Source organism: Helianthus annuus, chromosome 11, assembly GCF_002127325.2.
Source record: "Helianthus annuus cultivar XRQ/B chromosome 11, HanXRQr2.0-SUNRISE, whole genome shotgun sequence".
Lineage (NCBI taxonomy): Eukaryota > Viridiplantae > Streptophyta > Magnoliopsida > Asterales > Asteraceae > Helianthus > Helianthus annuus.
The window spans coordinates 175,993,513-176,006,168 of record NC_035443.2 but is presented as its reverse complement, the minus strand read 5'-3'; the positions used below and the strand labels follow the sequence as shown (position 1 = coordinate 176,006,168).

The window sequence follows — 12,656 nt, the reverse complement described above, 5'->3', positions numbered from 1 at the left end:
AGTAACTTTTTTATGCATAAAGTGTTGTACTATATGTTTTAGGTGTTTTAAAAAAAAATACTTTTAACCCAAATCTTTGAATTTCTCGCAATTTAACTTAAAAAAATTGATTTTTTTTACTTTAAACCAAAACTTTTCTTCTTTTACAATTTAACCTCAACTTTTTTTATAGTTTTATATGCATAGAGTGTATACTATACGTTTTGGATATATTTCAAAAAATTTTGAAATTTTACTTTTAACCCTAATCTTTAAATTTTTTGTAATTTTTACTTCATAAAATTCAATTTTTTTTACTTTAAAGCTAAAACTTTTCTTCTTTTACAATTTAACCTCAATTTTTTTATATTTAACTTTGTTCCCTCATATTTTTCATCTTTCGTATATTTTTGTTTTACGTTTCGTACTAAATTTTGCGAGTTGCCACGAAGCAATGTGTATGTGTGGTTCAACGTTTTTACGTTTTGTTCATAATTTTGCGAGATAATACGGCGTAACGTCCATGTATAGTCCAAGATTTTACGTTTATCGTTTTTATTTTATAGGTTTGTCGCAACGCGTGAGTCATTGATTGACTTTTTTGTTTTTTTATACGTTCTATCTTTTGGTTTCTTACAATCTTAACCTCACAAAAATGATTTTTTTTCTTTTAACCCAAATCTTTTTACCTTTTGTAATTTAACCTCACAACTTTTTTATTTCAATTTTGTTCCCTTATACTTTTCATCGTTCCTAGATTTTTGTTTTAAGTTTCGTACTAAAATTTGCGACTTAACACAACGCAACGTGCGTATGTGATTCAACGTTTTTACGTTTTGTTCATAATTTTACGAGTTAATACGGCGCAACATCCATGTGTTGTTCAGTGTTTTTACGTCTATTTTTCTCATTTGACAGGTTCGTCGTAACGCATGAGTCCTAGATCGACTTAGTTATTTTTTTAAGTCTTCTACATTTCGGTCTATTTCTTCGCTTTAACACACCACAACTTCAGCGTTGATAGTCGCTGATAGTTGTGTTGAATTGGTGCTATTTGACATGCTTTTACATCTCCACCACAACGTGGGGTGCTTAATCTATATATATTCTAAAGTTTAGTTATATGTTCTATTTTAAAACCAAAATTTATGGTTGTTTTAAATGCATCATCCTATAAAAATCCTATTAATTGCATTTAATTTATATTAAATAAATAAGAGATAAGATAAAAAATAAAATAAAATAATTATATATCAATAATCATTAAAATTAATATCATCAATAACACATTATACTAAATAATATATTATAGATAAAGGTAGATTAGTTTAAAGTTAACTTTGATCTTAATTTGTTTTAATAATTGGTTTAAAGATAATTATTCCAAACTTATGATTATTCTATAAAATGATCTTTGACAAGGTAACCATAAATTTAAATTTCGAAGTAACTAATATATTAAAAGTAGCTCAAATATAATTCGTAATAAAAACACAACAATATTCAAAGAAAACATATAATAAAAAAAAATAGGTAAAGGGATCCAAATGATATCAAATATTAAGAACTTATCCATAATATTAGTATCAGAATTTAATAGATTAAGATAAAATTTAAACAGAAAGATCATAAGTATCATAAAAATATCATTAAATTAAAGTTAAAAAGTAAAGAAAAGAATTATTATTATAATATTAAAATAATAAAAATATATAAAAAACTATATATATTATTAAAATATTAAAATTACTATTTGTACCGATACCAAACAAGACCGTACCGGTATTTTCGATACCAGTACCGGTTGACACCAAGCTTATCCCACCCCGTGATACTAAAAAATCATTAAATTAAAGTTAAACAGTAAAAAAAGGAATTATTATTATAATATTAAAATAATAAAAGTATTAAAATAACTATATATATATATATATTCTAATATATTATTAACAAGATTTTGGCTAAATTAATTAGATTATTATAAATAATAATAATAATTTACAAATAAAACAACACAATTTGCAACAAAGCAATGCATGAAACACCATATTAACATATAGTACAGTACATTAAACATTAATGCTAGAACCTAATCTATACTATATTATAAAGCATTTCATAAGGATACCAACCAAATTTAAGTAATTACAATCTTTTATACTTATGGTACAACAACTTAATGATGTTAGTAAGGGGTGAAATGGTCTTTCTACATTAATATTAAAAAATAAAAAAATAATTAAATGAGAATATAATCACAATTAATTATAATAATACAATAATAAGTTCGGTTCTTAAATGCAATTAATAAACGAAACCTATTGGGATAAACCGCAAAAGCACTCCAAAGGTCCAATTTCAATCAATATGTAATAAATTTGACCGATTAAGGAATCTCCTATCATTGCTATAAATTCACCATTTCACTCAACATCAATTCCTTTGTCTACTATTGTGCGAGTTAGAGTCGAAAAGAAAGAGATAAGAAAGAGATAAGTTGATATGAAATTTATTTATCTTGGTGGAAAGGTGTGTTCTTTTATACCCATTTCAACATTTATTCGAAAAAACTTTGGTTTGTTTCTTAAAATATTCAAATGGGATAACAGTTTTCTTTTACATAATCTATGAGTTTATATTGATGTTTTATTATGTTTTTGGTAATTTAGTGGTTTTTTTTTTCAAATTATGATTTTATATTACATATAAAGTATACACACAGGTTATTGGATACAAAAAGACAGACACTTCATACTTCATCAAGGTACCCTTGCATGACTATAGTATCTGGAACCATTTACCAATGTATTGTTTAATTGTTCATAAATTTATAGTCTTTTTCCTTTTTGCAGCTTCATGTATATGGAGGTGTAAAAGGGTGGGTACGAGAAAAGTTATTCATTTGGAGATAAACATTTATTTGGCCTATTGGTATTTCCTTTTTTAATTTCTACTTTACTATTTTTTTTAAACATATGATGCTTTTGTGTGATTTAATTGATACTATATATAGGCAATATAGATGCAGAGGAAATATTTGAGGAGGTATTGTTTGACAGGATTGGGCAGCAAACTTTAAGGGCTCGGATGTTTTCAACCCGCGCAAAAGATTTAAATTGATTGCGTTTATCTATACTATCGTATAAAGCATTTCACAAGGGTTCCAACCAAATTTAAATAATTGCAACATATTATGCTTATCGTACAACAACTCAATGAAGTTAGTAAAGGGAATTAGTCTTTCTACATGAGTATAAATTGATAAATACAATTAAATTGATAACTTTATAAATTAAGTATTGTTAAATACTTGATAAAGAATTAAATCATTTGACTTAGTTGAACATCATCACCTTCCTCATATTTACATTGCTTTTCCATTTCAAGTTCTCCGTAACCGATTACTTGATTGAATTTTATAATTAAGTCATTATTATTTGGTTTAGTAATTGCTAAACATCATACAAATAAGGTTACAACCTTTTTTTGCAATTTTATCAGATAGTTGATGAACATCATATGAAATAAAAATAAAAATAAATAATAATAATAATTAAATATAAAAAAACTTAATCAACGTTATTATGAATTTAATTATAACTATAAATGGTTTTAAAACTTAAAAGATGCTAACCAATTAGAAACGAAAATTACTAAAAGGTAATTTCATGGGGTATTATTATCTATAATACCTAATAATTGCAACAATAATGATTAAATAATGAACTTAATTACAGATGGTTTAAAACTCAAAAGAATGCTCTTTGCATCTTACCTCAAGTCTCATGGAATAAGGTTCAAATGATAACCATTGCATAATTAGGAACCACTTTTTAGCCCTTGGATCGTATTTTGATGGTTGAGACCTTTAAGTGCAATATCTATATCTCTAAGATGAAGATAATGTATGGTAATAGATTTGGAGCAGCAAGAGGTAAAAACAGCCCGAATTTTTTCTTTTATAAATTCGATTCGATTCGGGAGTGTTAGTGTGTGTGTTTATATTGATTAGGGTTTCATCAAATGCAATGTGAGGGTTTCCAATCGGTGTTTATACAAATAATATAGAACCCAATTTTTATGTATGTGTATGTAGTGTGTAGTATGGGGTCTTGCTTACCTCATTCAAGGAATAACAATGAAAGACAGGGGTCATTGATTTCGAAAAACTCCGCCCCTTTGTTCACCTTCTTCCTGATTGTAAGTTACGGTGAGTCAATTTCCTTTTTTCTGATTCTAATCGATTAAGAACTATACGTGATTAACCAACGAATTGTGGTAGATTTTATGTTTCTATTGCAGTATTTGGATTGAATTGACTGTTGCAATTTAATAATCGTCAGTTATAGTTCGTTTTTTGAATATAGAGAAACACTGACTTATTTAAGGTGCTTGATTTGGGTGAATAGTAGCAATATAAACTGCTATTGTAATTTGGTGTGATATTCAATTCAATATCAGCAACCTAATCAAATTGTTCCCTAAACATAGAGTAAATGTGTTCACCAGCAAGGTAATAATATGCACTAATTTTCAATTATAAGAGACTTCTAATAAGGAAATATAGCTATTAGGTTATGTCAAGGTAAGCATAGTTTATAAAGAATATGTTGCAGAATAAAGTTAATACAACATTTTAGTAACTGCTTTCTTATCTATAAAAGAGAACAAAACCTGCAATTTGACTTTTAGATGTCAAAACTGAATTTATATGTATATGTGTATGTAGTATAATATATATATTTAACATCTATTTTACACCATCTAAAACAATGAAAAAGAAAAAATAAAAATAAAAAAATTTGAAAACTGTGACGTCTTTTGAAGAGGGTTGAGAAACCACACGTCCATAGAATTGAAGTTTTGTGAGACCACATGTGGTGGGGCGCAAACCTCTCTCAAAGCGTCTTAAAAACGCGGGGGAACACTGTACCCTCGGGTGTTTTGGGCCTTTTTTTGACTGGTAGTGCTACCACAAAGCGCCGAACGAGGAGTGGACTTTGGTCAAAATAACCATGGTCAAACGGCTAACTTTAAAAAAAACCGGTTTTTGTTTTAAAAATCTATATTATATTCGCACTTTCGTACCGTGTCACGCATTATCTATATCAGTCGTCGTTCCAGGAAAAAACAATAACTATTATGCATGTCGTGCATCGCACGGGTGTTCCCCCTAGTTGTAGTTAAAAAAAACAAACACTATTTGTATTATTAATTGCTTGGTGAAACATTAAGACATTATTAATTTATTTCGCATGAACCAAATGGGCTGACATGGGCCACTACATGTAAGATATGCAATAAGCCATAATAAAATACGAAAAGCTTTATAAATAATCGAAACTTGCTAAATTTTATTTTATAATTATCTTTTAATTAATATTAATTATAATAAGTAGGAGATAGAGATGAGAAAACTAAAAAATAGATGGCTCCAATGAATGACATGTGTACTCCATTGGTTTCTTTTATTATATAGTATAGATTTTTTTTTTATTTTACAGCTTCTTTAGTTATTTATTAATTTACATTTACATATAGGAATGTAAACGAATCAAACGTTAAACGAACAATTTGTAAACCAAATCTTCTACCTCGTGTACTAAATAGGTTGTTACCATGAAATACATTTTTGTTCAAAAAATAATTTACAAAAAACATAATTGACTTTCAACCCTGTTATATTAAACAACATATAAAAACTTAAACTAAAATTTAACTAGGTAGGAATACTTAAGTTTGTCAACCAACTATATATTTAGAATTATATCAACTAATATAAAAATATAAATTACTATTGCTATCACAACATCTATAAGAGGACCCGGGGTGGACACGTTATGTCCCCCCATAACGCGTGGAACATATGCCCACACCGCCGTCGCCTTCCTTTTTAACGCGAAATATATTTAACGCGTGAACCGTATGACGCGTTGAAAATTTAAAAAGTTACCGTTTTATATAAACAAACTCAAACAAATCTTCCTACTCAAAAATACCTTTAAACCTTCTATATAAACTTCACAATTTTTATACCATTTCACTCACACCAAATCACAAACACATTCTATCATATTTCACAAATGGATTTTCCTACGGATTCGACGTTTCCGATGGACAGTGATAGCGAATCGTCTTCCGACAATGAAACGCTTAAATATTTTGTGTCGGTGTATAACGAACTAGAATCAAGTTCGTCCCGCCCAAAGAAGAAGATAGTGAATCGTGATCGTATACATGCCAACGAAGTGTTAATAAACGATTATTTTGTGGAGAATCCGGTCTACAATGCCGAAACGTTTAGAGATCGGTTTCGTTTACCAAAAGAATTATTCTTAAAGATTGTTGGAGACATCGAAGCAACTGAAGAATGGTTTCAAGAAAGTTACGACGCGAGGGGCAAACAAAGTTTCACGCCGATACAAAAATGCACGTCCGCCATTCACCAACTAGCGACAGGTAACCCTCCCGATCAATTTGATGAATACCTAGCTATGTCGGACAGAACTTCACGTGAATGTCTGCAATTTTTTTGTAACGCGGTCATAAAATTGTATGGTGAAGAGTTTTTACGTAAACCGACGAGACACGACATCTCACGTATTTACGCCGCACATGAGGCTAGATGGCATTTTCCTGGGATGCTCGGTAGCATCGATTGTACACATATCGAGTGGAGAAATTGTCCAAGAGAGTTGCGAGGGGCGTATGTTAGGGGTGACATCAAAAGACCAACCATCGTACTTGAATCGGTGGCGTCGAATGATTTATGGTTTTGGCATTCATATTTTGGTGTCCCAGGTTCAAACAACGACATCAATGTTTTGCACATGTCGACGTTGTTCCAAGCAGTAACGGATGGTACCGCACCCGTCTGTCCATTCTATGTTAATGGACGATATTACAGACGAGGCTTTTTTCTTGTGGATGGTATCTACCCACCATGGTCTGTTTTTGTGAAAGCTCCTTCGTTTCCTGTCGAGGCTAAAGAAAAGGCGTTCAAGAAGTTGCAAGAATCGGCAAGAAAAGATGTTGAGAGGGCTTTTGGTGTTTTAAAGGGTAGATGGGGCATTCTAAGCCGACCGGTTCGTGTGATGAACAAGAACTCGATACATAGCATAGTGTATGCATGTATCATTTTGCACAATATGTTAATCAAACAAGACGGACGTGCAATATCTCCAGATTGGGTGCCGGATCCTCCTACACAAGTTCACGTTCCCGAAAATATCCAACTACAGTTGCGTGATGAAGAAACTCACTTTCGGTTGAGATTCGATTTAATCGAACTAGTAGGTTCTTTAGGTTTGGAATTTCCTAATTCGGACGAGGAGTAGAGTATCTTTATGTATTTTTTTTAATTGTAGTCTAAAATATTGAACTAGTATGTTTTAATTTAATTGAAATTTATAATTTATAATTTTAGTGTTTAATTGTTAATTTATAATGTAAAAAAATAAAAAATAAAAAAATTAAAGAGTGATGGAATTTGTACAAGTGATGACCATTTCCAGCAAAAAAGGGTGTGAGTGATGGAAATAATGGTTGATAACATGGCAGAACGTGATTGGATGTTGTGAGTGATGGAATTGTGTGTGAGTTATCCCACCCCTACCCCCTAATGCTACAAATTTCAGACATCAATAAATGTAATCACCTCAACTGTCAAACCAGATTTAAAAATTATTAAAAAATACTGGCCCAATTACCTACTAACAATATAATTTTCAAACGTACATTTAAATACGCGTGTACATATATACACACGTGTGTTAGAGAGAGATTAGAGAATGGGGCCACCACCTACATTGTGCATAAGGACCGGGGTGCCCCATTTAAAATAAACAAAACTAGTTGATTTTTCGCCCTCGCGTTGCGGCAGGGACCCAATGACTGCAAAACCGTGTCAGCAACGACAGGCATATACCGAATATCGAAACATAAATAAAAATGACGAGGTAAGGATAGTCACCCCGCCCTAAAAAACGATTTTAAATAACCTAATATATAATAATAGGACCCAGACGTCCTACACGTTGGAAATTCGGTTGTTTTCAGTTCAATTATTACGGTGCTAACATGTTAAAATATGGATGAGATCAGTACCTGTAACGACACCGAAAGTACCGATCGGGAAAATCATCGAAATTAGGTACCGTAACCGAAAATACTCGATACAATACGGTATGGTATTTGAAGGTAAAAATCAATAAATACAGGTATGGTGCTAGGCCAGTGTCGAACCGAAAGTAACGTTTCTGAAAACGCGAAAAGGTGGGTACCAAACTGGTACCGAAAATGATTTGGTATAGTAAATTTGGTACCGATACGATACCGGTTTGATCACAGGATTTGATATGATTTGCTCATCAATAATCTAAATATCCAAGTTAATTTTACATGCTACAATTCATTCATTACAGGAAAGACAAAAAAGAAAGCAAAATATGTTGTTGTGTATATAAATCCCAATTCAAACGAAATACAGTTTACTTACTGTGTGTATATAAAATCTCATTCATTCGCGTCAGTTACCGGAACATCCGCCGGTCGGAAACTTCCAAACAACTGCAATTACCGGAACACCCGCTTCAGTTACCAGACCCGCTTCAGTTACCGGCCCCGCTTCAGTTACCGGAACACCCACCGGTCTCTATTTCAACTTTCATAAGCGGCAGGGTCTGTCATCGGTCAAGATACAGTCAAGTTTCCGCCTCGTTGTTGTTATTTATTCATTGCAGGGCTGAAATTCAGGTGTCTCAAACGGGTCATAAATCACATCTTAAAAGCACTGTAAGTACCACGCCTAAATCACGGCCCGAACCACTGTAAGTATTTTTCTAATTTAAACAAAATAACAAGTAACCCATCCCGTGTTCTGTTTGTAGCTTTAGCCAACCCGTTTAAGCAATATTCAGTTTGTATGTGTTTGTTTGAACCACTTTCTTGCTTGATGATATTTTCATGATATAAGTGCTTGTGTGTTAATTTGTATACATATTTTATTAGTTTTGCAGATATAACAGTATTTATTGTTGTGTGTGGGGTTTGTTGAGTTTTTTATATTGGTGTATTGTGATATTGTGATATTGTGTTAATTAGGAACCATAGACGGTGAGAGTCACAATTATGTCTTAAGACCGTGTCCACGAAAGAGGGGTGCTAATAAAGAGGACAAAAGAGGGTATAATTTACGTGTGGCTTCTTGGAATGTAGGATCTCTTAGTAGTAAGTTGCTAGAGTTAGTTGATGTGCTTAAAAGGCGTAAGGTACAAATAGCATGTCTTCAAGAAACTAGGTGGAAGGGGCATAGAGGGGCAGAATGCAATGGGTATAAGTTGTGGTATTCAGGGTCGGATGGCGCTAAGAACGGAGTGGGTTTGCTAGTGGCTAGTGAACTGCATAAAAATGTTGTGGAAGTGATAAGGTACAACGATAGGATTATGATGTTAAGATTGGTAATAGGTGAGGAGGTAATGGCTGTGATTTGCGCCTATGCGCCTCACGTGGGATTAGGAGATCGGGAGAACATAGAGTTTTGGGATTGCTTAGATGTTGTACTGAGGGCCATACCTAGGGAGGAGAGAATTTTTATAGGAGGTGACTTTAACGGCCATATAGGTAAGGATAGTGATGGTTTTCAGGCGGTACACGGGGGTTTTGGTTTTGGTGATAGGAATGAGCCTGGTAGGGACCTTCTAGAGTTCGCAGTGGCCCACGACCTGGGTATTATGAACTCGTTTTTTAAGAAACGAGTTTCACATTTGATCATTTTTAGTAGCGGGGGGCGTAACACGCAAATAGACTACCTATTGATGAGGCGAGAAGATCGACGATGGTGGAGGGACTGCAAGGTTATACCAGGGGAGACAACAGTGACTCAACACCATTTGCTAGTAGCGGATTTACGTTTGAGAAGAAAACTGTCGGAGAGGGAGAGGAAAGGTCGACCTAGGATCCGATGGGGAAGCTTGAAGGGAGACAAGATTACAGTGTTTAGAGACAAGGTTATCCCTATGACAGCCGATTCGGTGGGAAGGGACGCAAACCGAATGTGGGAGGCTATGGCGACCACCATCACCCAGGTGGCAGTGGAGACACTAGGGGTGACAACAGGAATGACTAGCGGACATAAAGACACCTGGTGGTGGAGTGAGGATGTACAAATTAAGATAAGGGATAAACAAGAGAGTTTTAGGGATCTTTTGACGTGCACAGTCGAGGAAGAGCGATTGAGGTTGAAGGAGAGGTATAAAAAGGCCAAAAGAGAGGCAAAGAAGGCAGTGGTAGAGGCAAAGAACACAGCTTACAAGAAGATGTATGACCGCTTGGAGACGAAGGAAGGAGAGCATGCCATGTTCAGGATTGCCAAAGCTAGGGAGCGTAGAAAGCAGGATCTAGGTGTAGTGAAATTTATAAAGGGAGAAGATGGGCATGTCCTAGTAAGAGAACAAGACATTAAGCTGAGATGGCAAACCTACTTTCGTAATCTTTTCAATGGGGGAAAGGAAGCCGAAGAAGAAAGCGACCACAACAACATTCAAGGACGACAACGGAATAACTGCTATTGTCGGAGTATTACAATGGGAGAAGTAAGGACAACACTCAAGAAGATGGGAAGGGCTAAAGCTGTTGGTCCTGACAACATACCGATAGAGGTGTGGAAGTGTTTCGGAGAGGATGGAGTTCGATGGCTAGCTAGTTTGTTTAATGTTATTTTCAAATTTGGAAAAATCCCGGACCAGTGGAGGAGTAGTGTCGTAGTGCCCTTGTATAAGAACAAAGGAGATGCCCAGTGTTGTGGGAACTACAGAGGAATCAAGTTACTAAGCCACACTATGAAACTATGGGAGCGGGTAATTGAGACTAGGATTAGAAAAGAAACTCAGGTTACGGTAAACCAGTTTGGTTTCATGCCAGGGCGCTCAACGACTGAAGCGATCCATATTCTACGGAGACTAATGGAAAAGTACAGGGAGAAGAAGCGAGACCTACATATGGTGTTCATTGACCTTGAAAAGGCATATGATAGTGTGCCACGTAGACTGATTTGGGAAAGCTTGGAGGATAGGGGAGTTCCTGGAAAGCATATAGACTTAATTAGGGGTATGTATGATAGGACTGTGACTACAGTCCGTGCGCCTGTAGGATATACAGAGTCTTTCCCCGTGGAAATAGGACTCCACCAAGGGTCCGCGTTGAGTCCATTTCTTTTTGCGGTGGTCTTGGATGAGCTGTCCAAGTCGATTCAAGAGACAGTTCCGTGGTGCATGCTTTTTGCCGACGATATAGTGTTGGTTGCTGAAACGAGACAAACCCTAAATGCGAGGCTAGAGGAATGGAGAGCAGTCCTAGAGGGCAATGGTTTAAGGATCAGCCGCTCAAAGACTGAATACCTCTATTGTAATTTCGGTGGTGCAGATGACAACGAGGACCCCCAGCTTACCATTGAGGGTCAAGTGGTCCCACAAATGACTAAGTTCAAGTACTTAGGATCGTTTGTGCAAAGGGACGGGGAGATAGACAGTGACGTATACCACCGCATCCAGGCTGGTTGGTGTAGGTGGAGAGCAGCCACTGGGATTTTGTGTGATAGGAGGTTCCCAACAAAATTAAAGGGAAAATTTTATAGGGTAGCACTTAGACCGGCTATGTTATACGGGACAGATTGTTGGGCCATCAAGAAAACACAAGCACGTAAGATGGAGGTAGCGGAGATGAGGATGTTGAGGTGGATGTGTGGCCACACGAGGTTAGACCGAATAAGAAATGAGGTTTTTAGGGAATGGTTAGGAGTGGCTAGTATATCAGACAAATTAAAAGAGGAGAGATTGAGATGGTTTGGGCATGTGAAGAGGAGACAATTGACAGAACCAGTTAGAGTAGTGGAAACCATGACAGTGGAAGGAAGGAGGAGTAGAGGCAGGCCCAAGTTGACTTGGGATGAACGACTTAGGCAAGATTTGGTAGAGTTGCACCTCTCCGAGGACATGGTTCAGGATAGGAGCTCGTGGAGACGTAGGATTAAGGTTAAGGACTTGTAGGGGAGGGTATGGACGTGCCCTAGCTTTGTCTTGGGGGGAGGGGGGGGATAGATTTCTTTCTCACTTTACGTAGACCTCATGTATGATGACTTTCTTGTATCTATACCTACATGTTATTTGCTGATAATATATCTGACTACTGCTACGCTATATACTTATCTCTCTTTTGTCTATTTAGCTGTTGGTTGTTTTGGAGCCGGGGGTCTCTAAGGAAGCAGCCTCTCTATTCTGAGGATAGAGGCAAGGTTTGCCTACATCCCACCTCCCCCAGACCCTACCAATAGTTCAGCTATTTGTGGGATTTACTGGGTATGGTTGTTGTTGTTGTTGTTTCATTGTTACGTTGCTACAGGATTTGCTGAGCGCGGTACTAACCGGTATCGAAAATACCATAACCAAAATCCCCAAAAGTGGGTACCGGTACCGAATATATCTGGTACGGTACGGTTTGTTACCGGTCGGTACTGGTACGACACCGGTATTTGAAGGTAAAAACTGGTGAATACCGGTGCCGAACCGATACCGAAAATACACTTGGTTTAATAAATTTGATACCGGTACCCGTACCCGTACCCGATACCATTGATTCATCACTTTATAATGTTACTATTATTTTTAACTATTATTTATAAT

General features: G+C 35.3%; 1 protein-coding gene and 1 long non-coding RNA gene across 2 annotated transcripts; both read left to right on the top strand.

Moving 5' to 3' along the window:
* The first annotated feature begins 2,075 nt into the window (after positions 1-2,075).
* Positions 2,076-3,325, top strand: LOC110887343. Its single transcript, XR_002563244.2, has 3 exons — positions 2,076-2,743; positions 2,832-2,910; positions 2,993-3,325. It is a non-coding gene; the product is annotated as an uncharacterized LOC110887343 (long non-coding RNA).
* A 2,737-nt stretch (positions 3,326-6,062) lies between these two features.
* Positions 6,063-12,023, top strand: LOC110888816. The gene is made up of 2 exons (XM_035980178.1): positions 6,063-6,210; positions 9,082-12,023. The coding sequence occupies exons 1-2, from the start codon at positions 6,063-6,065 to the stop codon at positions 12,021-12,023; spliced, it is 3,090 nt and encodes a 1,029-aa protein (XP_035836071.1).
* The last annotated feature ends 633 nt before the right edge of the window (positions 12,024-12,656 follow it).

Bases quoted from the DNA above. Each gene is read 5' to 3' on its own strand.
- LOC110888816 (XM_035980178.1), top strand. From the start codon at position 6,063: ATGGATTTTCCTACGGATTCGACGTTTCCGATGGACAGTGATAGCGAA. The intron at 6,211-9,081 runs GTATACATGCCA...TGTGTTAATTAG, and splicing joins GAAGATAGTGAATCGTGATC to GAACCATAGACGGTGAGAGT.